The 27,490-nt window shown below is 42.2% G+C and overlaps 1 protein-coding gene across 4 annotated transcripts in view; it reads left to right on the top strand.

Moving 5' to 3' along the window:
• The window catches only part of LOC108548110 (uncharacterized), a 49,360-nt gene that overhangs the window by 5,115 nt on the left and 16,755 nt on the right, over positions 1–27,490 (top strand). For 2 of the 4 annotated variants that reach the window (XM_017900897.1, XM_017900894.1), the window contains exons 2-7: positions 5,763–5,994; positions 9,060–9,210; positions 14,651–14,734; positions 15,332–15,415; positions 17,135–17,170; positions 18,740–18,796. In XM_017900897.1, the coding sequence (XP_017756386.1) occupies positions 5,763–5,994; positions 9,060–9,210; positions 14,651–14,734; positions 15,332–15,415; positions 17,135–17,170; positions 18,740–18,796 (644 nt within the window). Of the gene's footprint in view, positions 1–2,292; positions 2,435–5,762; positions 5,995–9,059; positions 9,211–14,650; positions 14,735–15,331; positions 15,416–17,134; positions 17,171–18,739; positions 18,797–27,490 lie in introns of those variants that run through there. The other 2 variants (XM_017900895.1, XM_017900896.1) reach the window with 2 other exon arrangements.

Raw genomic sequence — 27,490 nt, 5'->3', positions numbered from 1 at the left:
GTCGAGTCCGAGAACCGGTCTTCAGTTGTTCTTTCATTCGCTACCATGTTCCAGAATAATTTCTACTAGAGTAAAATCCAACTTTTACACGACACGAGAAGAATTTCGAAAATTCCGGAGTTTCGTTCCGAGTCCTGTCGCTTTTTAAGCGAAAGTGCGGAAAGTCCAATTACAGCGGATTCCTATTTTTCATTCTGCGTTTCTCTTATTATCTGCTTATTTTATCTCGCTAAAAATCATCCGCATTTAAAAACTGTTTAACCAGTTAACTGCGTTAACAAATAAAAATTACCAAATAGTAATTTACCATAAAAACCGGAAATTTCAATACAGTGTATTAACCCTTTGCACTCGAGAGGTGAGCCTCAGTCACCGTTTCATAAAATTTCGAAGATCGGTATTAATTAATATATGAAATTTAATGTAATGTAACAGTGTGCAAGGTATCGAAATCAAATAATTCCACAATTTTATTATTATATTATTCTTCATTTACTGCTCAAAAAAGTATCGTCAGTTTTTTAGTAGAGAATCTTTGAATTTCTATTTTTCTCTAGCCAAAAAATCGTCGAGTTCAAAGGGTTAAAAATATCATTTGGCAGTATGTTTCCAAAATGTATAGCACCAAAAACACTGCTATGTATTTTAGGGAAAAAATTTAATTATTCTCTTGGGTATATCGGAGAGTTATTTTCTCCTGTGCATCTGGTATTCGCGAATTGTTTCGCGTACAGTACTGATATTGAAAAATACCATACCGAAATCGAATGAATTCCAAAAAATTATTCCCCTTTAATTTTTCTGGTTAATTTTGTATCGAATAAAAATCGATATTACTTCCTCCAGTTGCTTTCCTCTTCTCGTAAAATCTATAACAGGAACATTTGCCTTGTATTTAATATCTGTACTCCTCATTTTAATTCCGCAGTTAACCGGTTAATCTCCGCTGGACTCGTGATTGAAAATTTGCTTTCTTCTGTCGGTCTAATTACTCGAACCGCTTTGCCTCGATTAATTCGAATAATCGGCGTTCCGGTGTACCAAGATGGCGTGGTTTGCACGGTGGGTTTGACGAAAAGGAGCGAGGTGTTACGCGAGCCGCGCGTCTGGAATCGAACGGGTTCTGCGAGTCGGAGGGCCGAGTATAGAACGCGCGATGACTGTAAAGTGATCGGCGAGGCGAAACGAGATCAGCTCGGCGAGGGCCCGAGCGGCGTACCGAACCGCGTGCCTTGGGATTATCCGGTCGATCCATAGTCGAAATTAGGCAAGCCGTGGTTACGTAAACTCCGTGGTAGACCGACGACGCGGTAGATCGCGAGTTCCTCCGCGGAGGACGCGGATTCCTGCCCCGGCCTGCGTCGAACGATTCGCGCGTGACGTTATTTTTCACGCTTCAGCGATGTCGCCGCAGCTGATGCGTGAAAAGCACACTCGCGGAGAGGAGAGTGTCAAGTACACGCGAAACAGTCGGTGGTATGACGCTCCCTCCTGCGGCCGAGGGCTACCAGGACCAGTCGGAGGACTACCTCATCCACGCAGGACATCCGATCTCCTGCGATTGGCCCGATGCTATCCGGTTCCCCCGCCGATCTCCTTTTTTCCCAACTTTCTCGGTTTCCAGTACACCTAAGTCCGATATACTCGCGGCATAGCTGGCCGGATCGAGCGGAAATTCGGCGAAGAAAGTACTCCGTGGCTGCCGATGCTATTGTGCAAGACCGTGCACGCGGTTATTTGCAGAAACCACGGAACTGGGCCATGGCCAATCGCGGAATGAATGGCCACTCGAACGCGGGTATTAAGTTACTCCGGCGTGCGTCGGTGTTCGCCAGGAATTACAGGATTTCCAATTACGCGCCGATTCTATCCGCTTCGCGACTCCCGTGCTCGTTTCGCCGGCGTGATGAATTAAAAACGGCGCCGCGCGAGAAAGCGCGCGGAAAAGGAGATGGACGCGTCGCGTGACGCCGGCCAGATGAAATTCTTCAGACGCGTTCCCCAGTCGACGCGAGCCGTCGTGACGCTGATCACGCCGGATCAGCGCCGCTCTCGATCCACGCAAGACGCTCGGTCTCCGGCCAACTCCGAGAACCGGCGATAACGCGCGCGAGGATAGCGAGGAGGTGATAGATAATCGACGCGGGTATGGAAAAGTGGTATTATCGGCTGCGCTTGATTTTCGCCATATAAGGGAAATCAACCGATAGGGTTATCGCTCGCCTGTGTCGCGTAATCTTATCGACATCGGAGTTCCGCGTTATCGAATCGTTAGTCGAGTGCATACCGTGTGTGCGATTTGCGGCGTGTCTGTGGAAAATTCATCCGGATGCGAGCTAATCGGGACCTTAGCCTAAGCGTATGCACGATTTACGACACGCCCGTGGAAAATTCGGCCGGATGCAAGACTACAGGAATTTCCTGCAATTTCTAGGTAACTCTCTTTACTGCACTGTGTACGCAGCGAGTCTGGTGCAGCGGTCGCCAACCTGTCGGACTTGTTTAAAGAGTTAAATACATTTGCGAAGTAACGATTAGAGAACGTGCTTATTATTAACACGTCGACTGTCATGGTGGGCACCGGTTACCGGCGATACTAATTTTTTAATTTATTTCTTTTATTTAACACGTCGAATGCCACGCCAGTTTTACAGGGATGGCGCCACGATGAGTTTTCTACTATGCGATACGTATGATGTTGAAATATTATCTGCAATAGATAAGTTACCGTGTTTGATATGTTAATTGTAACGGGGGTCACCATTGAATTAACGATGGTAATGATAAAATTTCTAAATATTGACATTTGTTTAAATTATGTATATATCTATCAATCTGGGCGCGCCGGTCACCGGTGACCCCCATGTTATTCAACGTGTTAAAGTATTTTCTGAGAATCGAGTACGTTAATAATTTTTCCTTTTTTTTTTTGATATATCGTTTGATAATTTATGCGCGTTAACCCTTGGCACTCGACGATTTTTTGGTTAAAGAAGAGTAGGAGTTTGAAGATTTTCTGCCATAAAGCTGACGATATTTTTTTAAACAATAGTTAAGAAATGGTATGATAATTGACACGTAGAATTATTTGATCTCGATACCTCGCACACGGTTTCACTATCTTAAATTTCACATATTAATTAAGATCTTCGAAATTTTATTAAATGGCGACTAAAGGGTGCCTCACGAGTGCAAAGGGTTAATACGAAGTGCGTCTGTTTAACACGCCATGTCGGTCCCTAGTAACCTGTGCTAGACTTTCCGTTCAGGCCTCACCGGTCCGTCCGGCCCGGAAGGGCCCACATGACGGCTAACTGGCGTGAATGGAACGGTACGTAAAACCGGCCTGGCGTTTAACGTGTTAATATAAGAGAATTGAAAATGCTTATTTAATTATATCATTTCCCCGCGAACCGAAATTTTCTCACGGATTCCCACCATTTGGCGGCCTCTAGTCTCTAGTGTGTAACTAGACCTGGTTATAGGTATGTCTAATCCCATCGAAGCTAGGGAATAATTGAAAAGTAAGATATCGTGTTATTTAAACGCTAGTTTTTCAAATGGACTCTCAAATTGTTCGTCTAATTTGATTCTTCGTGCCATCCTACCGAGGAATGTATCAGGATGTTATACTTACAATTAGAGCCAGCTGCTCGATACTTTATATGACTATTATATAATTTCGAGATATCACGCGGGATTTGTATTTAATAATCCTCGATACCGAAGTGAAATTGAGATTATAATCCTTGATACGAGTGTGTCTCGGTGTTACAGAGCGAGAGATAAAAAAACGGGCGCAATTGCACGTTGCAACTGTGCGAATGCACCTGTGAAAAATATCGCGCTACGCGACGATTCAGCTTGTCCAACAATACCAAATTTTTTTTCTACAATTTTCTGTCAACTTCAATGGGAATGGAGATCCAACCGGGGTCTGTTACCAGATTTATTCCCGTATATCGTTCCGTTCATCGCGAATCGCGTCTGAGTGAAGATTCGCAATTTCTAAACCACTCGAGCTTCGACCCGGGTCTCTCGATATTTTTCCACGGGAAATATAAAAATGTCCGAAATATCGCTTCTTCTCTTAGCTTTGAAACATTGCAAATGTTCGAGAAATTGCATCGATCTACCATGGGAATTCCAGAGCATACCAATAGTAAATAATATTCTTTACCAATAATATTCTTCAAATTTTTTCCTTAGTATTTTCACTCATCCCCGAGATCAGTGACTAACGTGAGAATATTTTGAGATACGAGTGAATTTATTTCGATGTTGGCATGACGTCTCTTCGTTCAGGTAGTTGCTGGAAAGGACGAAAGGCAAGGAGGGGTTCCATCCTGGGCCTACGAGTGACTCGTCAGTCAGGCTACCCAGCAGGCGCGCGCCTTAGATGGGGAATACTATTGACAGGTCAGGAATTTGTATATACGGGGACTTGCGAGGAACCTCGAACCTCCTTCGTTCCCTCCAATGGCGAGTGCGTGAACGGTGGTCGTGACGCAAGAAAGCGTGGTTGAAATTCGCGAGGACAATAGGAAATCGACTGAAGCCGGGGTTAGAGGGTGCGTTTGCGGATCGAGTGGAAATCGCGCGAGTCTGGGAGGTAGAGTGGAAAGGGAGAAAGCGGGAACCCTAGCCGAACCGAGTCCGTGAGACGGGGTCTCGAGAGGAAAGACACGCGAGCGGTTTGCGCGCGTTCCGCGGCTTTAATCGCGAGCGAGGACGACCGAGGGTGTCGCAGCTACCCTCTGAATCGCACCCTCCACTCGTGCGCCCATTATTCCTGTGCCTTTTCGACGATTCAAAGCGTGGTCGCTTTTTCCTTTCACCTTGGACTCCTCTTTGTCGACGCTCGCCACCCTTTCCACCGATACCCGCAATTAAAAGGTATCCGTGCGTTAACGAGTGCCACGAGCATCTCAAGGACTCGTGTCATTTGCTTATCCAGCGTCCCTGCTCCGCCACCCGATCACCTGCCATTCTTCTCCTCTCGACTTCGATCCTCAGGGTCGCGCGAGTATGGCAGAGCACCCCTAGTCAACCCCGCGCACCTTGGTCGAGCGCGAGGAATCGCGATTCGTCCTCGGATCGAATAGACTATGCTTGTCCATTCAGGAGCAAGTAGGTCATCGTGGAATCGTTTGCCGACTGCTGGAAATCGGATTTTCCTGGGTCTCGGCCGCCCACGGGAAAATTGTTGCGAGGTTAACGCGAACTAGGGCACGTCGGGATACAAAGTTCCCTTCGAGGCTGATTCATCAGGCGGCAACGATAAAAAGGTCGACGCTGGTTTTTAATGGACAGCTTATCTGCGAGACAGATATCGATCCATGTAACCACGATCGATGTGGCTCGTGCATATACGTGGTCGTTGCGCGATTATCTGTTTACTTTCGATCCGAGTCACTCGTTATCTGCGGAAACCTTTCAAAGTCTTCGATCTATCCGATAGCATCGAGCGAATTATCCCTCGAGCCGAGACCAGTGTCGAGAAAACGAAAAGGAAAGCGATGGAATATCGTTTTTCGCGTGGAATGGAACAAAAATAATGCCAGGGGACCGTCGTTTCTAATCAGGAGAAACCTGCACGCGACGATCGAGCCAGACTGCTTTTCACTTCTCATTGATAGCCGGGTTCGCTCGAGGTCCTGTGCGCGAACCTCGCCAGAGTTACGCAATGTCTGGGAGAAAGTTCGGAACGCGAGATCGGTTTGGCTAATTGGCTGATCCTTTTGCGACCGCTTTGCTTGCAGAGCCAAAGAAGCGCCGCTTCCATCCCCTGCGTGGCCTCAGGAAGATCTTCCGGCGTAAGAGTCGAGGAGCGGCTGACGCCCGACTGGTCTCCAGCCATGGCATCGACCGGGACGCGGAAATGGTCCGACTCCCGAGGGAAGACGTCACCGACAGACATCCCGCGGGACGTCCCGAAGAGGCTCGCAGCAGGAGCGCCAGCGAGCTACTCACGGACTCCTGCGATCGAGAGAGGTGAGTCTCGCGATTTTTCCTTTTTCTGTTTTCCTCGATGAGGTGTCTTCGTAGTTGGGTAATTATCCGTGTGCAATCGAGAGTGTCGAGACTTTCTCTTTTTATTCCTTCGCCTGCGATTCTAGTTTCATTTTGGCACTCGAGGCGACAAATGATAGTGGGCATCATGGTTTTCAGTGACGGCAGAATAGCTGCAGAGGAATATTTATATTGGCAAAAAGATCGTCTTATTGTGAATAAATTTGATTTCACGAGGGAAGATTAGGTTAGGTATTATTGGGATTATGGGTAAAAAGAAATAACTATCTTTCTTTATAATTATCTTTATTCTATTCTTAGAAAGGTATTGTGGTAAGGATCGCATTAACAAATCAAAAGGGATTTTTGATTCTGATTATATTTTATATTTCTTGGCGGTATAAAATATACGGAGGCTCGAAGTCCATGATGCGTGGTGCAGACAGTGGACTGTCAAAAAGTCTATCGTCGAACCTTTCAGATAGGTTTTTATAGTCTCTCTGACAATGATGGTTCCTCGAAACAAAGATAAATCTCGCCATACAAGTAAAGATTCCTCTCGCAGTATATCTTCTGTATTCTAACTGTATGCATGGAGAAACAAAACTAGAGTGATGAAAAGATAGGATATGCAATTGCAGCTCATCCTGATCCCCTAATTCTTATCTACAGGAACCTCTTCGACCCATAGTTCAAAGGCATATCTATTTCTCCTAAGAATAGAATAAAGATAATTATAAAGAACGATTTTACCCATAATCCCAATAGATATCGTTCAAAACAGATGATAAAGATATTGAACAAAAATTATGGTCCAGATACACTGGAAACTACGGGGTGTGCTGTTTAATTTTGTCGCGTACTGTACATACTTGTTGATCCTTTTCGTTTGGAGAGAATTCAGTCTAACTTTCTCAGTTTTTCCTTCTCATTTTCTATTTCCATTTTGCTCGTTAAAGTGACGTTTAATTTCCACTTAATTTACTGTCAGCTCGTTGCCACTTTCGTCATATGAATCCTAGATGAAATTAATACAACAACTTGTCTTGGGTAAAATATTTAGGGTTCGTTTGAAAGATAAGTTTAGCTGTAGTCAAAAATCAATCTAGTTTACAAGATATAAGTTCCCAGAACGAATGTTTATATAAATATTCGATGGGAGTTAGGGGTTTGGGCGTACCCTCTTGATACTCTCTCCGGAGTCGGGTACAGCTGCAAATGTGTATTAATGGGGTCGGTCAGTCTCTCAGGAGAAGCATTAGAAGAAACATATACCTTGCTTGAGAAATAAAAGACTATAAAGAAGAATATATATACATCGTAGTTATTTTACTATTAGAACTCATAATCCCAATAGGGTTCGTTAACACTAGAACTACCGATCTTTAATGGGTACCTAACTATAACTAGCACAGATTATAGTAATTTCAGCGATACGATGAATACGAGTGAATATATCGATTACAGTTCTTTCTTAATACGAGTTGATACCAATTTTATTCTTAAAGCAGGTGTATGTGTTCGGTGATCGCAAAAAGGAAAATTCTGGGGCCAGTCATTTTCACTGGGTTGGTAGTTGTAGTATTAAAAATTAAGCGCGTTTTCAGGTCATATTTAAATTATACCACAATTATTAATTTCTGATCCTTGTTATGTGTTCGGTGATCGCAAAAAGGAAAATTCTGGGACCAGTCATTTTCACTGGGTTGGTAGTTGTAGTGTTAAAAATGAAGCGCGTTTTCAGGTCATATTTAAATTATACCACAATTATTAATTTCTGATCCTTACTCAAATAACTATTAATTCCTCGCGTTTGCTATGCGATCAAAAGGAATGAGCCTCACACCTTCGATCACGAGGAACTCCTCTCTTCATTCTTCATCTTTAGCCATCTTACTCATCGATGCGACATTTGATCTGTTTGATCGACGTGAAATATAAATCATGCAATTGGAACATACCGCGCTGCATAACACCAGTATCAGAGGCCCTGCAGAAACTTCTGCCGTGATCGTAACAAATTTCCAACTTGCACTGTTCCATCTGCACATCCTGCATGTGCTAACCCGCGATCGGAGCTATACATCCATCTGCCATAGAGCCACTCGTGACGGCGCGGGTAAACGAACATTGATTTCCGGGTTAGAGTTCCGGTTCAACGAACCCTATATTTTACATATGCCGCAAATCGCAGTGCAACGTGGCGCGAACCGTAAACGGTATAACGCGAGGCCAGCGTTCGAGTATCGGCGAGTAAGCGTGGAGTCGGTAGCCCCAGCGCAAGGGGTTAACATACCCATTTGTCATCCTTTATTTAAAGGCAGCCGGAACGAGGATAGAGAGAAACCGAGGCTCCAGTTGTATCGCATTGTTACCGTTTCAGCGGGCAAAGCTCGTCTGCAAGGTGCAGGCTGGCGTGACTTCAGGATTATTCGGTGAATATCGTCAGGAGATACCGATCTCCTCGGCTTTTTCGTCGTCGGACTATGCCTCTACCTGGTCCCAGGCGTGCCTTATCGGCTAGGTAATTGGCTGACGTTAGCCGGAAAATAGCAAAGATGGCGCAGAACTGGAGTTTCGCAAACGATTCGGAAGAAATTCGTACGACCAGCGAATATCCTTGGCCTGGTTCAGGCTGCTCGAGTTTTACTCCTCCGTCACGAAAGATAGCTCGCGTGCACGCACCACGGTTCGATACCTTCCTCCTGACCTACTGTCCTTTATTTTCGCGATTCGACTGCGATCGACGAGCAGGCCGGTCTCCGAGTCTCTAATCGATCGAGATCGTCGTCCAGCGCGACCTTTCGATTGCCGGGTTTCGTAACTGCAGGTCTGCGCGGTAGATCGGCGGAAAAAGCAGTTGCCATTCGCTGCTTGCCGCTAGATTACCCCAGCTAGGCTAAAAAGTTGCCTCGCGAGTGAACTTACTTGGTCGTAACTCGAAGACACGATATACAGCATGCCGCTTTTTCCTGCGGCTGCAACCGGAGGGCAAACCAGTTTCCCGTTCCCCGTTCAATGACACCTCTTTTGCCTTTGTTTTCCAGCGTGTTCCTCAGGAGGACGGGCATGGAGGAATCGTTCGTGAAGCTGCGAGGAGGAGCCGGAAAATTGTCCGTTTCGCACGACAGCGTTTTCCCCGGGGAGGTTCCTCACACTCGACCTCTCTCGTCGTTGGCCAGCCTGGCTACCCTCGAGGTTGGTACCTTCTTTCTTTATTTACGAGCTACTGAATCCGTGAAACGTCGAGGATCCTGTCGGCACTGAGTTACGACGTACGGCGCAGTTTTTTTCAATTTCTCGTGTCCCTTTGTAGCACACGTGGCTGGTACTTTGCTCGGTACGTTTAACTGGGGAAATTATTCTGTTAGCCTGATCGTTTCGCTTCAGAAATTTCCCAAATTTTGCGCTTTCGCTGGAAAATTAGGTTAGGTTAGGTTTATAGTATCAATCGCTCGCAAAACGAGAAGTAGAAATTTGTTTTAAATATAAGGAATCAAGCATCGGTCGTATACTTCGGAGGTAAAATTAAGAAGGGGTTGAAAAGATTTTTGGAAATTTCGTAAACACCCCCAAGGGTCGAACGCAGTCTCGATAAGTACACGGGAACGAAATGGCGCGCGAAAAATCCGTTGGCCGGATCTCGACTCGTCCGTGGTTCGAAAACAATCGCATCGGGTGCTTGGTTCACGGTGATTGATGTAATTCCCGTGACTTGAGCGGAGAATGATAAACAGAGGCGCGGAGGAGGCGTTATTCTCGTTATCCAATGAGCGTAATGCCGAGCCAGGCATTCTAGGCACGCGTGAATCGAGTTAAGGCGGTTACACATGTCCAGGATCGGCTCGTGACTCGTCTTCCAATTTCCTCGCCGCGCGATCTCACGCTGTGACTAACGTTTCTATTCCTCGAATCGTCCACCATCTATCCGATTAATCTCTCCGGGTGTGCTCCTCTCGAGGCTCGAAATCGCGTCGGTCCTTCCTCCTCGGCCGTGAACCGCGAAGCCAACGAGGGCGTCGAAATCCGGCGTCGAGTCACGAAAAACCACGCGTCGTTGAATTATTCACGAGGGAAGCGTGACGCGGAAAAGCGAAAATCCTCGGCGAGCGAGCGGTTTCCATCGGTGGTCGCGCGCGTGTTCCTCTTTCCTCCTTGGAGCGGAGGCGTGCTAGATCGCGGGACCCGGCGAACAAATAATCCATTGTCGCGAGACGGTGATCGGTGGAGATTCCACGGCGAGGACGATTTATAACGCGTCGACTCGCGCTTTGTTTGCTAATTGTCGTCGCGTGCACGCTTTTACGCGACTCACGAGATCCGCGCGCAGCTCGCTGTCTCGGCACCGCTTTTCAGACGCCCGTCATCCGAGCGGATTCCATTTTGCCCGCGTCACGAACGGGGGCAACGATCGTGCAGCGAAAGGTGATTCGAGCGAAAAACACCGCGATTTTCCGCCGGTCACGGATCAAGCGGAAAGGGAGCGACGAGGATGACGCGGAAGGTCAATCCGCACCGTGTCTTTGCACCGTCCTCGAATTTTTAACGCTCAACCTGACACCGTGAAACGACCGGTAAATGCACACGAAGTAAAACTGTTATAACCAGAGACGTTGGAAAATTGATTAGATATATCGGCGAGTGACTAAGACGATAGCTTGGAATAAGTGCGGAATTTTTAATGACAGTTTTAAAATCGGCGATATAGGCCACGATAGGTTCAGTGTTAAGAGTCCGATTGCGACGAGTAATAATATACTCGCGATTCAGTATACCATGCGACACGTGGCAGTGGTTGAATATACTATACCCGAATGACGATAATTAACGCTAGAACCAACGACCTACATAAATACAGTACGCATAGATAGTATTAATTAACGTGATACGATGAAGATAAATAGACGTATACAATTACGGTTCTATCTAAATAAAAGTCGTTAACACGTTCGCTACCGTACCATGCAGACACGCATGACTTATTTGACGAAAACAACTCCCTTTAAACCAGGGTTTCTAAACGGGGACCATGCGGCATAGAGGTCAACGCGTCGAATTTTTGACACCATTGACGCTAAACTTACCATGGCAGGTCAAATTAACCGATACAAGAAAAGAGGAGAAAAGGGAAACCTTAAAGAAAAGGAAAGAAAAATTGAAGGACAGGAAATATTGAAAAATCGATTACATGTATACTAAAGGACAAATGACGTTGTCGAGCAAAGCGATAAGATTGAACGCTGAATTTTAAATAAAAAATTTTAAAAGTAATTTTAGCGTTGAAAGAAACGAAGAATTTCGCGAATTAATTTCATTTAATTAATTTGACAAATATAAATTCAGTTTTATATTGATTGTAATATGCACGAGGGTTTATATAAACTAGTTTATGCACGATGCAACCATTTTGAGCTTTATACCTCAGTCCAAATTTCAATTGCAATTTCCAGTATGCGAGGAAAATAAAGAAAATCGGATGTTCGAATTTAGCCGCAAGAGGAGAAATATTGAGAAACCCTGCTTCGAATAGCCATTAAAAAATAATCTGGTTTTCGAAAATCCATACATTTTCGATGGAAAACAGCGATGTACGTAATCGCGTTTTCATTCGATTAAATGGACGTTGATTTTGCTAATAAGCGGCAGATGCAATTGCGAATAATAAAATCCGCGGAACCTAGTCACTCGAGCATTAATATCGCGAAATGCGACATTATGAAAATACAGAAACAGTGCTCTGTACTCGCTCGTTTGCAACTTGGCAGTTGTTTATCCACCGGTACCGTGTTTATTTACATCCGTTTTGTTTATTTACATACCTGGTTATTTATTTACATTTGCCCACGTTTATTTACCTTCTCCGCTGGGACGCGTACGAGCACAGGGGACGAAGCATAGTACAGGTGACACGGGAAGATCGCATTCTCCACGTGTGCATACGAGGACCGCGGTAGATCGGTATCTGATCCGAAAGCGAGGAGCGAACGGATCTAGATAGGTCGAAACGCAGGAACGCCGACCAGATCCTTTCCACTCGCAAGGAGTAGTAGGGAAGAACGAATTCGCCACGTGCGTGCATTTGCGAATACCCGTGGTATAGATCGGTATCTGGTCCGAAAGCGAGCAGCGAACAGATCAAGATAGATCGAAACGTAGAAACGCCGATCTTTTCCACTCGCAAGGATAGGAGGGAAGATCCAATTCGCCACGTGCGAGACTCGGGTACTACGAGGATGGCCCGATACCTGGTCCGAGAAATAAGAGTGTTGGAACGCAATACCGATGTCAAATATTATATAACAAGTATCGTGGTCCGATGACAGAGACTCTTCCGTTTTAGGTATTTTGGGATTATATTTCGTAGAAGAGTCGTCCATGGTGCGAACGAGGGCTGTTAGTTTAGGTTAGGTCTATCTAGAGAATGTCGTCGCGTCCATAGCATCAAGTTGTCCTGTTCTCGTCTTTCATTTTTCACTATACATCTACACACGCGAGTTCAATATATCTTCCAGTGAACCGATTTTACAAAGAACGTTGCTAGATGGATTGAAAGAAATGCCGATTTTTTTCACTCGTATGGAGTAGCAATGAAAAACCAATTCGCCACGTGCGAGACTCGGTTACTACGAGAACGGACCGATACCTGATCCGAAAAATACCGATGATAAATATACCAAGTATCGATGCCCAATGATAGATACTCTTCCATTTTAAACTTGATCCAATATTTTATAAAAGAGTCGCCCATGGTGCGAACTAGGGTTGTTAATTTAGGTTAGGTCTAACTCAAAGATGTCGCGTCCATAGCACTAAGTTGTCTGGTCTCTGTCTTCCATTTTCCATTATATATCTGCACACGTGAGTTCCTTATATATTATACATCAATATATCCTATGGTAAACCGATTTTACAAGGACTGCTTCTAAATAGGTCGAAGGAAACACCGATCTTTTCCACTCGTAAGGAGTAGCAATGAATAACCAATTCGCCACGTGCGAGACTCGGGTACTACGAGAACGGACCGATGCCTGATCCGAAAAATACCGATAATAAATATACCAAGTATCGATGCCCAATGATAAATACTCTTCCATTTTAAACTTGATCCAATATTTTATAAAAGAGTCGCCCATGGTGCGAACTAGGATTGTTAATTTAGGTTAGGTCTAACTCAAAGATGTCGCGTCCATAGCACTAAGTTGTCTGGTCTCTGTCTTCCATTTTCCATTATATATCTGCACACGTGAGTTCCTTATATATTATACATCAATATATCCTATGGTAAACCGATTTTACAAGGACTGCTTCTAAATAGGTCGAAGGAAACGCCGATCTTTTCCACTCGTAAGGAGTAGCAATGAATAACCAATTCGCCACGTGCGAGACTCGGGTACTACGAGAACGGACCGATGCCTGATCCGAAAAATACCGATAATAAATATACCAAGTATCGATGCCCAATGATAGATACTCTTCCATTTTAAACTTGATCCAATATTTTATAAAAGAGTCGCCCATGGTGCGAACTAGGGTTGTTAATTTAGGTTAGGTCTAACTCAAAGATGTCGCGTCCATAGCACTAAGTTGTCTGGTCTCTGTCTTCCATTTTCCATTATATATCTGCACACGTGAGTTCCTTATATATTATACATCAATATATCCTATGGTAAACCGATTTTACAAGGACTGCTTCTAAATAGGTCGAAGGAAACGCCGATCTTTCCCACTCGTAAGGAGTAGCAATGAATAACCAATTCGCCACGTGCGAGACTCGGGTACTACGAGAACGGACCGATGCCTGATCCGAAAAATACCGATGACAAATATACCAAGTATCGATGCCCAATGATAGATACTCTTCCATTTTAAACTTGATCCAATATTTTATAAAAGAGTCGCCCATGGTGCGAACGAGGGTTGTTAATTTAGGTTAGGTCTAACTCAAAGATGTCGCGTCCATAGCACTAAGTTGTCTGGTCTCTGTCTTCCATTTTCCATTATATATCTGCACACGTGAGTTCCTTATATATTATACATCAATATATCCTATAGTAAACCGATTTTACAAGGACTGCTTCTAAATAGGTCGAAGGAAACGCCGATCTTTCCCACTCGTAAGGAGTAGCAATGAAAAACCAATTCGCCACGTGCGAGACTCGGGTACTACGAGAACGGACCGATACCTAGTCCGAAAAATAGGAGTTTTAGAACGCAATACCGATGCCCCATGGCAGATACTCTTCCGTTTTAGATATCTTGATCCAATATTTTATAGAAAAGTCTCCCACGATGCGAGCGAGGACTGTTAGTTTAGGTTAGGTCTAACTCAAAGATGTCGCGTCCATAGCACTAAGTTGTCCCATTCCTGTCTCCCATTTTCCATTATATATCTGCACACGCGAGTTCCCTGTACATTATACATCAATATATCTTGCAGTGAACCGATTTTACGAGGAACGCTTCTAGATAGGTCGAAAGAAACGCCGATCTTTTCCACTCGCAAGGAGTAGTAGGGAAAACGTTCCGTTCTGATACTCGAGGAAAGTCGCGAATCGTTTTCGCGACCGTGGAAAAACGTGACACGCGGATGAAGCGCAAGCTCTCGTGACCATCGTCCATTTCTTTCTGTGTTTTCCAGCGGAGGCAAACGAGAAAGAGCAACGAGATCGAGCACAAGGAGTACAATCAACACGTCGTGCAGAGGCACAGGATATCGCTCCGGGTAATTTCCTTCGATTTTCACCGACTTCCTGCGAGTTCTTCCATCGATGCTTTAACACATTGCGTATTGCCTACGAGTTTTCTCATTTTCCACGCGTCATCTGTTATGGACCTTAGATATCAACACACTGTGTTCTCAAAACGTGCGATCCCTGGCGTATGTATCAGAGATTTCTATGCGGTACGCAATGTGTTAATTTTCGAAGAAACTTCCGTTTCTTCTAATCGTCATCCCTGCAACCCCGGACTCACCTAATCTGCTGAAAAGCCACGTCTCGTTAGAGCTGTTCTCAGCACCCCGTGTCGAGATCGACCGATCGTTTCGCGCTCGCACGCTTCACCGTGCAGGTCGTATCCCGGCGCATTAAACGCGTAACGAGATCGAAATAAAGGAAAAAGGGGGAAAAAGGCGAAAAGGAAAGTCCGTGAAGCGTTAGAGACGGGAAACGGTCGGCTCGGGAAAGTACCGCTCTTTTTTTCCACTGCCGTTTTAATAGAGACGTCAGTGTTGAAATCTAGGCCACGGGGTTTGCAGAAACGATAATTACGGGTAGCATTGTGGATAATTGAAGAGTGTGTGTGTGCGGTTGGTTTGCAGGTGCTCGAGCAAATAAAGACGGTCATAGAGAACCGGAACCAGCTAGCCTCGGCGACCTCGTCGGATACCGCGGGCGCTGTGCACGTAAGTATCGAGACGATCTTTGTCCGAAAAAGGGAAAGAAAAGTGGAAGATAATAAAAAGCGAGTGCCGGCGGGGTGGGGAGGGTTCAAACTTTTACCCGTTCAGCGACCTCGCAGACACGAATTTTTCTTCGTGCTTTATATCTCGGTACGAAAGTAAAACCGGAAAGAAAGTGGTCGCGGTAAAAGACGAGAAACGAGATCGGCGAGAATGTCTCGAGATTTCGTGCGATCCGTGATTTAATTTAACCTCTCCAGGGATACTGGCACGTTATACTTATGCGCGTTTAGCTCGTTTTAAATTATGATTGTTACGAGTGAAAAGGAAATTGAAATCAGGTGGACAATTATTCGGTGTAGAATACCTCGACGATAAAATGAAAACCTTGTCCAATATCATCGCTAATGGCGGTTTATTTTACTTTGTAATTATTGTTTCGTTATCGTTGTAATATTGACTTAAAAAATATTCGTCCCTGAAGAGGTTAGTTCACAGTATTACCAACTAAATGAAAAACTTTAAATAAAATCTCAAACTGTACATATATATAGAATATATCCCACGATGCATAAATTGCCAAACGAAAGGTTAGTTTGTAACTCACCTAACCTCAAAGAGTTAACCCTTTGCACTCGAGAGGCGAGCTTCAGTCGCCATTTCGTAAAATTTGGAAGATCGATATTAATTAATATATCAAATTTAACGTAATAGTGTGCGAGGTATCGAAATCAAATAATTCTGCAATTCTATTACTATACAATTCTATATTTATACTGCTCAAAAAGGTATCGTCAGTATTGTAGGATGACGAAACTGGTCTTGAGACACCGAAAATTCACGTAAACTGATTTAACTTAGGAAAAGAACACCAAGATAACGAAATGAAAACACACAAGGACGTACACTTTTAAAATTCTCTTTCCAATACCAAACGACTCACGCTTGTGCTGGTCACAACCGATTTCTAAGGACTCTGTTTTGGTTTTCAAGGACCATGCTTTTATGCTTTCCTTAACCTACGCTTCACCTCACGCAACTTAATTTTGTTATTACAATAACTTTTCCATTTGCTTCTAGAAAATATCGATCGGTTCATAATTTATTTTTGTTGGCTATAACCGACTCGCAACTTCCTTGAAAATGGTATCCTACAGTATTTTAGTAGAGAATCTTTGAATTTATACTCTCCTCTAGCGACAAAATCGTCGAGTGCAAAAGTTTAACACTAGATTTACGGAACCCGTCAATTTGACGGATGGATTGCTCCAATTATACCATAGTAACAGATTTAGTTAACTTATATTAAGACTGTTAATATTGTAATTGTTCTGAAATTAAACGAATCGTTAAAAAAAAAATGACACGTGGTTTCCTTTACCTGTCAATTTGACAGGTGTCAAATATGTAGAAATAGGTACACGGATAGCGTCCGTAAATCTAGCGTTAAAATTAGCATCGAAGAAAGAAAGAAGAATTCGAGCTTGCCAATATTTCAAACTATCCGACCCCCTCGGTTCTTCCCAAAACGTAACCATATGTCGTTCCACTTCTTCTTATCTCAGATGAACCTTCGCGACAATAGCTTACGCGATAACATCGCGATAACATCGAGATCCGAGATAGCGGCAGAAAAATGATGCTGCCGCCGATACAACGAAGGAATTAGATTCCGCGTGTGCCGTTCCTTGCCGTATCTCATGCACCGTTTTTGCGTTTCAGGCTGTCGGTGAACGTTATCACCAGGAAACCGCCGAGGTAAGATAGCAACGATGAACACTTTTCGTTCCGAGTATCGGTGTGATCGCGCAGCGCTTTGCGGTTCGGTGATTAGTCGCGTACGCGATGCGCGCTTGTCAACACGCGGCCATTTTGTCCGTATACCTTCGACCGTTACGCCGAGTATCGTCATCGATCCAACAACCTGTCGCATCCGGTCCGATCCAAGTCGACGTCGCGTTTGTCGAACGAAAACGCGCAGATGGCACCGAGGATCGCGAAAACACTGCGGAGGAGTCGTTCGCGAGTGAGGAAACGTGCGGACGATAAAATGGCGGATTACGGGCCGCTGAGGAAACTGGTGAACAAGATGGCCGCGATCACTACGTGCATCTCGAATTTTCGGGAGAGGATTACGCTGGTAAGAAGGAAGTGGTCGATGATCCGACTTTCTCTTCGTCTACCGAGAGTTTCAAGAGATACGTTGCCGAACAGAGGGACTCTCGTTATTAGCCACTTTCGTTCGTTGCGTCACTTCCATTTACAATCACGACATCGGTGTATACGTAGAGATAACCGTCGGTAGCGGGCATCGTTCGTTATCTTCCTTTGTTTTTGAAAATACGCGCGCGTGCAACGGGGCTCGAGGCTTTCGATAAATCTCCGATCACACCGATACGATCGATACGATAGGATTAATCATAGATTCATCACGATTTTGGAAAATTTGCTGGTAAATGGGAAACGATGAGAAAGAAAAATGGAGTCGATGATATTAGAAGGAAAATCGCGTTGTTTAGATCGTGGTAGATTTAGTATTAATCCTTTGCACTGTGATGCATGAGAACTTCATGCGATCCAAATTATAGTTAATGCTTGTCTTAACTTGACCAAAATTCTAATAAATCCAAAAATTGAATATTCTTTCGATACGTGAATTTGTCAGAACTATTTAAATCCCTCGTTATCTTACTTTGCTTTCGAAAATACACGCGCGTGCAACGGGGCTCGAGGCTTTCGATAAATCTCCGATCACACCGATACGATCGATACGTTGGGATTAATCATAGATTCACCACGATTTTGGAAAATTTACTGGTAAATGGGAAACGATGAGAAAGAAAAATGGAGTCAATGATATTAGAAGGAAAATCGCGTTGTTTAGATCGTGGTAGATTTGGTATTAATTCTTTGCACTGTGATGCATGAGAACTTCATGCGATCCAAATTATAGTTAATGCTTGTATTAACGTGACCAAAATTCTAATAAATCCAAAAATTGAATATTCTTTCGATACGTAAATTTGTCAGAAGTAAATCATAGAGCAAGGGGAATGATCAATGGATAGATCAAATATCGGTAGTGGTATTGACAAATGACAATATAGTACTGAGTGTAGATCCATTTATCATTCAAGAATTGCAGAAGAACTTAGATAATCAGCTGACAGATTAATTCAATGTTTCGTCAATTGTTAATATCACGAACGATAATGGATGTGTCTTTTGTCATTCTAGGATTGCAATTTAATTTAATCGTCATTGAAAATCGTGCATTCGTTTTCAGTTTGGCTGGATGGTTAATTTTCGGTTTTCTCGATTTTTCAGACCCGTTTCATCGGCATCGAGAAGCAAGAGAGGAACGGAGAGGAAAATCAAGCAAAGGTGAGTGTTCCCTTGATCCCAGGGAGCTCTATCGGTTCCGCCATTTGTCTTAACGCGTCAGCGAGGGAGAGAGAAAATGAAGAGAAAAGAGAGAGGACGGAGATAATGGCCGAATCGTAAATCAGTATCAGGCGAATTTCTGCGGGCAACAGGTGGCGAATGGTGACCGATGGAGGCCCCTGGATTTTTCTCGTTTTTCGCGAACCGATATTTTGCCGCGCCAACGACTCGGAAAAACGTTCCCGTTTCCCGTCCATCGATTCGAGAGCTCGAAACGACTCGAGGGCGATTTTTAAAACGACGAAGGACTGCGAAATTACCGTAGAGGAAGTATCTGTTATTCCCCTGGTGGCCTGGTGAACGGGATAAAATCGTTGGCCAGAAAGAAGCCGCAGCGCTGACAGAATGTTTTACGTCCCTTTTACGGCCGTTCTCGTTGTTCCGCGCTTCTCTCACGTTGGAGTTGCTCTGGTTCTCCGCATGGCGCGCCGCTATTATTTCCGGCTGTTCCATCGCGAATCTCCGCGCTCGGTGCTTTTATTGTCTGCCGCGCGACACACGACAAACCGTTAAAACAATGCCCGGTGCCCGTATATAAATCGAAGCCGACCGCCTCCGCCGCGGAAAACACTTCCACGAACGCGTTCCGCGTTAAAGGAAGTGGGTTACGCTTTATCCGATTCAGCCGTTTACTTTTAAGCGTATTTGCTCGTTCGTAAAGGTAGCCTACATATCTGGCAACCGTTTAAACCGTCGCAACGTGTTGCGTCTGCCCGGTGAGAAGGAAGAAGAAAGAGAAACGTGAATCAAGAAAAGTTTCAGAGCATGAATCATTCGAGGTTGAATATCGAGGAAGAAGCACTTCGAGTCGACTCGAGCCGAGGTAGTAGAGAATCATAAACAGTTGCTTAGAGTAGTTGGGGAAAAAAAAACCTTCGAGAGTGAGCGCACTGTGAATAGGACAGTATATAAGAGCGACGCGATATGGCGTTTACCGTTACTTGGCCCGAACACTCGTTACAGCGAGGATCGGACCGTCGAATGCCTCGAGTCGCGGTTCTCGTGCTAGCTCTCTTTCGGTTCATTGGGAAAACCGAGGGAGAACGGATGGCCCCTGTCACCGATGGTAAAGTCGTTTCCTTTCGCAGCGCTGCTCGCGATGAAAATTTAACTGTACTCGCAGCGACGCGCCACGGATTCGCATTTACATTCGCCACGCGTCACAGGTGCAAATGGATTTCGTTCGACTGGTGAAATTCCAAGCGCGACCTTGCCCAGTCGTTGCAAATTTATTCTATCATATCGCCGTGTCATTGCGTTCGGGCCTTGGACTCGCATAATTACTATGCACATTTGTAACGTATTTTAAATTCGCAGAATTTGAATTTTAATATGGCTATCGCGTACGTAAATTCGTTTCGGTTATGTGTCGGCAATAAGAGCGATATCTGAGGTCTTTTTCTACTTGTACTTTTTGGAACAGCGAACGAAAACGCTGTAATTTTTACAGTGCAGAACAGACACGGTGGATAATCCGCGGGGAAAGGGAATATCGATAGTAGGTAACGTTACCGCTCGAGCGATAACTGTCTTAATCGGTAATGTACGTCTGTAGGTAATGCAGTTTACTGTAGGGATACGACGAATGCGTGGAACGACGCGACATCGATATAAAGGTTCGATTTATCAACGTTTCGAGTATGACTCCAACGCGCAATTAGTTAATACCGTTAGAATCGTGCTTTCTCCTTATTAAAAAGTATATTTGTCGTTAATTCATCGCTTAAAACGAATCTCCATATTTTAAAGTAGAATCTGAGGCTTAAAATCGTTTGACCGATTTGTGACTCGTGCGGAGGGACTTTCTTTGTCCATTACGTAAAGAGTTTGTACTCTGGCTTCGTTCATGCGAGAAAACGCTTGTGAAATTAGAAAACACCTGGATGTCAGTTTTTTTTTATTTCCACTTGGATAACTCAACCGCGTATCTAAGATTCGACTCGTTGCCTTATCCTTGGCTTTCCGTTCCTACTTATCGGTTATTGGTCACCGACGAATCTTCCTTTCCCACCGTTGCGTTGTTTAATTAAGGTTGCGCGTTGATCTCACAGAGGTCGTTGACTCGACAGTTTCGGGATACGAAAATTTCGTTCGTAAGACGGGATAATCGTCGAACGAATCGTAGCGTACTTTTCACGTATCGTTGCACGGCTTTTGACATTTGCACATAAGCTTGCCAGAAGGTCCGTAAGCCAGTTTGGTATTTGCGTGGCATTTATTGCACTGCGTTGCTTTCGTCACGGAATGCCAGCAAGGCCGACGAATCCTTATAAATCCTTACGGAGGACTACCGTTAGGTCGATGAATAAAATCTCTGTGTTTATCCAATAAATTGGTACAACTGCTCGTGTACCCAGAGGTCGGTACGGAGCGCACGTGCCGTGATTCCCTTAACCTCTGCATTCCGTGATGCTTTCTCCCCCGAAAATTCTGTGTCGTCGAAACAACGTTACTAAGGCGTCGCACGATCCACGTTGAGACAGTATATTCTGAATTTCGCATAGGTTTCACCGACGCAACGGCATTACGTCGTAAGCTTAAGTTCCGCGTAAATACATTCGACCGCGAAACTCTTCCCGTAAATCATTCCGATGATGAGTAGAGGAAAGGGGAAAGAGGAAAAAGGAAAGACGAAAGAAAAGAGACGAGAGTACGATTTGAGTAAGACTTTCCAGGCGCGTTGCGTGGTCGACTGCGCTGTTCAACGCGAATTTTGATCTGTAATATTCATTGAGTAATTTTCATAGAGTTTACTTTGCTGAAATCGGTAATTGAAATTGCTCTATCACACTCTGTTTTAGAAATTGTGGACTTTTTAAAAACGAAAAATTAAGTATTTGAGTAAAATTAAGTATTACATAAAATGTGGAAACGTTAGAAGGTTCATTCTTATCTTAAATGTTAGGTTAGGGTGCATATGTAGGGAGTTTATCAATGATTAATTATTTGTGTTTCTCAATACTTATAATTGGTGATCAAAATTTAAAAATAAATTGCCGAGCATACTTTCTATGCATTATACATGCATTTTTACGAAAAGTTCTTTATCCGACACGAATTTGCTACAAGATATCGTATTCTTTAGGGTTTTCTGAAGAGGAAACAATAGAACGGAATTGTGGAAACAGTTTTCAATTCGATTAGATCGGGAAAATATTCGTCGGTAACGTATGCATGGGATTTTACCGACACGCTGCTATTGCACATTTCTCTAGCCTCGACAGTGCCGTAGCTGTGCGTATTCGGATACTAGGTGTAATGCAAGCTAGCATATAATAGTGTACGGAAAAAAGAAAAGTACAATTCCTTATGACTTTAGATACAAACGACATTAATACATATACATCTTTTACTTATATTTAGAATGGTATTATATATTCATTGTTTTGATCTCATTGTTTGTGATTTTTATACTGTCCAAATTGGAAAGAATTAATGACATATTAATTAATAAATAAATCCTTATTCGCTGTCCTTTTCTAAACCGTTGATTGGCACTAAGATAACCAATAAGAAAGACTTGCGATCAGCACCATCTATGATTTTGGACTCGAAGCTCAAGAAAGTAACAGGAACACAGAATGCATGAGGAGGTATCCGATAGCCTCCGTGAGTTTCCATTTGGAACTCACAGATGGTGCTGATCGCAGGTCTAATTTTATTGGCACCATTAGCACCAATCAACGCGTAGAACCACCCTTAGAAAAGGATATATAATGGCGGATCGTCAACACGATTAACTTGAAAGGGAAAATCATCAAATTAGTCACTTTCTGCACTTAATTTATGAACTTTTGTAATTGCATCGTAAAGAGACAACCTTAAAGAACTTTCCAATATCATTTTATACATAAATTTCTCGTTAATTAATTAATTATTAGTAATTATTCAACAAAGTGTTTGAATTGTTGCCGTAGATACTAAGAGTTAGTCATTAATTACTATCTTTTATGCAATTTATTTGCGAATTACATGCACACATTCGAAAAACAACATCCTTAGTCATGTTCTTATACAATTTTTGATCATATTTTACTTCTGGTTTTGTTCATAATTAAATATTTTAATGAATAAACATAGCGGTCGTTGTTACCGACTCACGTCCGTCTTCAAATAATAATTAATAACAAATTAATTGGCATCTAATTATGTACGAAAATTATATAGGAATGTTGCCCAAAGATCCAGCTTTTCGATGCAGCTATAAAACTTCATAAATTAATCGTAGAAACATGGTAATTTGTGATTTTCAATAAATAGCAACATATTCAAACAATTCTGGGCCTATAAATTTCGCAGTGTTGGTATGAAACCTTCTGCCAATGTTGTAATTTTGTATTAGGCGAACATAACATTAAAGGAGGTCTTGCTCTGACAGAATTACAAAAATACTGAGCCTAAAAAATTCGCAGCGTTAGCATGAAACCTTCTGCCAATGTTGTAATTTTGTATTAGGCGAACATAACATTAAAGGAGGTCTTGCTCTAACAGAAATCTGGGCCTATAAAATTCGCAGATTTGGCATGGAATTTCACGGATTTGTATTAGGAGAACATAACATGCAAGGAGGTCTATCGCCGTGCCAGTTCCGAGAAATGACGTCATTTCCCAGAATTCTCGGACAATACTTTTGCCGCTTCGGTAGACAATACTTTTGCCGTCTCTGGTCAATACTTTTGCCGTCTCTGGTCAATACTTTTGCCGTCTCTGGTCAATACTTTTGCCGCTTCGGTGGACAATACTTTTGCCGTCCCTGGTCAATAGTTTTGCCGCTTCGGTGGACAATACTTTTGCCGCTTCGGTGGACAATACTTTTGCCGTTTCTGGTCAATACTTTTGCCGTTTCTGGTCAATACTTTTGCCGTTTGTGGTCAATAGTTTTGCAGTCTTGCCAGAAAATTTTCGGCCGATTTCGCGATTTTGTATTAGGAGAACATGATATGACAGGAGGTCGCTCGTCGAGACAGTTCCAAGAAATTACGTCATTTCCAAGAATTCTCGAACAATGCTTTTGTAGCCTCGCCGTAAAATTTTCGGCCGATTTCACGATTTTGTATTAGGAGAACATGACATGACAGGAGGTCGCTCGCCGAGGCAGTTCCAAGAAATGACGTCATTTCCAAGAATTCTCGAATAATACTTTTGCAGCCTTGCCGTAAAATTTTCCGCCGATTTCGCGATTTTGTATCAGGATAACATGACATGCAAGGAGGTCGCTCGTCGGGTCAGTTCCAAGAAATGTCGTCATTTCCAAGAATTCTCTGGACAATAATTTTGCAACACGGCGAGAAATTTTCAACCGATTTTGTCTCTTTGTATTAGGGTAACATAACATGATAGGAGGTTGCTCGCCGACCTATTCTATGATTTTACATCATCTCCAATAATTCTCTGAACAATACTTTTTCTACTTTGTAGTACATTTTAATAATTTTACTTACCTTATACTTACCTTGCTTACTTACCTTCCCTTACTTGGATTCCTTTCCTTACTTACAAGGAGTGTGCAAGTCCTTCGGGTGACCGATTTAGTTGAAACTTTGCAGCTTTGTAGATATCGCCATGCAGTTTAAGAAAATATATTATTATAGCCGCAATTACAAAATAGTTTTCAAGATATTTGCGATTAAAGTTTTATTACAACGTTAATTAAATATTTATTTCCAATGTGTTTCAAGTTAAGTTGTAGCGTAACTGGGACGATCGAGAATTGAATAATGAAGGATCGGGGTTCGATTCCCGTCCATAGTTTTGATAATTTTTTAAAATATATTTTTTGTTTTGTATTCATTTTTCGCCTATGAAAACATTTTAAATACACAATTGTAAATAAAATTTCTTAATAAAAAAAATTATTTTTTACGCTTTCTTATGCTAGCATATATTCATTACAAAATAATAAGAATATTATGCAAGAAAAATACTTTTCTACAGCAATCTTATTTACTACAGAAAATACAAAACTATCGCTCGTGTAAGTAATAATTATTAAATTAAACATCTTATAAGAATGTTGCCTACAATTCCAACTTTGCTGTGCAGCCATAAATGTTCATCAATTAATCAGAAAAGCTTGGAAATTTATTAATTTTCTACTGCCGAATAAATACAAATTTTACCGCCTATGATCAGCGCCATCTATGATTTGGCTTAAAAATGAAGAAAGTGATAGGAATATAGAATAGGCGAGGAGGTCGCCAAAGAGCTCATCACCTGGCAGACAAGGACAGAGAGGGGATAGAAAAGGATAAAAGGACTCTGATAGTGAAAAATTAATTAATTACTCAATTCTGTAATTAATTTATGAACTTTTATAATTTCATTGCAAAGCTGGAACTCTAGGCTACATTTTTATATAATTTTCGTAAAGAATTTAACTTTAAATTGTTAGTTATTAATTTTTGTTTGATGGCATCTTTGATTTCGTAACGGCAGCCATCACGATCTTCCGTGAAAATATTTAATACTAAACGAAACTAGAATCAAAATGTGATCTAAAGTTATATGAGAAGATTCGCAAGAACATTGTTTTTATAATGCGTGCATAAAGATTCATAAATTAATTGCGTAAAGGATAGTAATTAATGAAAAAACAATGGCGTCTTCGACAATCTTCGACAACAATTCAAACACTGCGCAGAACAATTATTAATAATTAATTAATTGGGGACAAATTTCGATCGAAAAATATATTGGAAAGTTCTTAAAGGATCTGCCTTTACGATGCAGTTATAAAAGTTCATAAATTATTCACGAATACTGAGTAATTAGTGAATTTTCCACTGCCGATTTGATTTATTAAAATATATTCGGAGCACATAACCAGAGTTAGTAAACTGACATCAGAGCCATCTATGTTCTCGTTGCGGAACTCGAGCTTCGAGTCTAAAATCATAGATGGCTCTGATATCAGTTTACTAACTCTGGTTATGTGCTCCGAATATATTTTAATAAATCAAATCGGCAGTGGAAAATTCACTAATTACTCAATATCTGTGATAAATTTCTGAACTTTTAAAATACCATTGTAAAGCCAGATCCTTCACGAACCTTCATGTATATTTTTCGATATAAATTTGTCCGTAATTAGTTAATTATTAATAATTGTTCTGCGCAGTGTTTGAATTGTTTTCGAAGACGCCATTGGTTTTTCATTAATTACTATCCCTTACGCAATTAATTTATGAAACCTTAAGCACTCACTATAAAAACAATGTCCTTGCGAATCTTCTCATATAACTTTTGATCACATTTTGCTTCTAGTTTCGTTGAGTATTAAATATTTTCACGTTAGATCGTGATGGTCGCCGTTACGAAATCATAGACGCCATCAAATCAAAATTAATAACTAACAATTTAGAGCGAAATTCTTTACGAAAATTATATAAGAATTAAGCCTGATGTTCCAGCTTTGCAATGAAATTATAAAAGTTCACAAATTGTTTACAGAAAATGAGTAATTAATAATTCTTCACTGCCGAAGCAATTTTATCCTTTATATCCCCTCTCTGTCCGTGTCTACCACGTGACGAACTTTTCGACGACCTCCTTGTCTATTCTATATTTCTATTACTTTCTTGATTTTTGAGCCCAAATCATAGATGGCGCTGATTGCAGGCGGTAAAATTTTTATTCGAACTGGATACTAGAAATCAATTGAAGAGTAGAAAATTAATAAATTGCCAAGTTTTTGTAATGAATTCATGGACATTTATAGCTGCACAGCAAAGTTGGAATTATAGGCAAAATTCTTATACGATGTTTAATATAATAATTAATACTTACATGAGCAATAGGTTTTGTATTTCCTGTAATAAATAAGATTGATATAGAAAAGTATTTTTCTTGCATAATATTCTTATTATTTTGTAATAAATATATACTAGCATAAGAAAGCGTAAAAATTAATTTTTTTTAGTAAGAAATTTTAATTACAATTGTTTATTTACAATGCAAATTGAATACAAAATAAAAAATATATTGAAAAAACTATCTTACCCATGGGGACGGGCATCAAACGCCGGTCCTCCACTCATCGAACACCGGTCCTCCATTACAACAATTCTCGATCGTCGCCGTTACGCTACAACTTAACTTCGAACACATTAGAAAGAAATGTATAATTAAGAAAGTAATAAAACTTTAATCGCAAATATCTCAAAAACTGTTGAGTAGTTGCGGCTATAATGATGTATTTTCTTAAACTGCATGACGATATCTACAAAGCTGCAAAGTTTCAACTAAATCGAAGGACTTGCACTCTCCCTGTTAGCTTAATTCCTCTTCAATTAAATATCATTTAAATAAATATTGCCCACTCTCTATTTTCAAATTCCAAAGGAAACATTGAAAATTTACAAGAGACAGGAAATATCTTAAACTTTGTGCGTAGCTCTTAGCTTGGTATCGTTTGCCAAAGATATTTCTCTTTGGAAAACGATAGCAATTACCAGGTCTCACCACGAGGAGGTGGCTACGCATCGAGACCCGACATGCGCCCTAGTGGCGCAGCCTGCTGGCGCTACCTGTATCAAAGGTAACCTAATCTAACTTGGAGCGAATTAAGTTAAAATGACTCTACTGACACTTTATTATATTTCGTGTCTTACAAAAGGGGTTTCGGTTCGGTATACT

This window comes from Eufriesea mexicana, unplaced genomic scaffold, assembly GCF_001483705.2.
Source record: "Eufriesea mexicana isolate 0111107269 unplaced genomic scaffold, ASM148370v2 scaffold1358, whole genome shotgun sequence".
Classification (NCBI taxonomy): domain Eukaryota; kingdom Metazoa; phylum Arthropoda; class Insecta; order Hymenoptera; family Apidae; genus Eufriesea; species Eufriesea mexicana.
The sequence above is the reverse complement of the archived record's forward strand: the minus strand, read 5'-3'. Positions and strand labels throughout refer to the sequence as shown.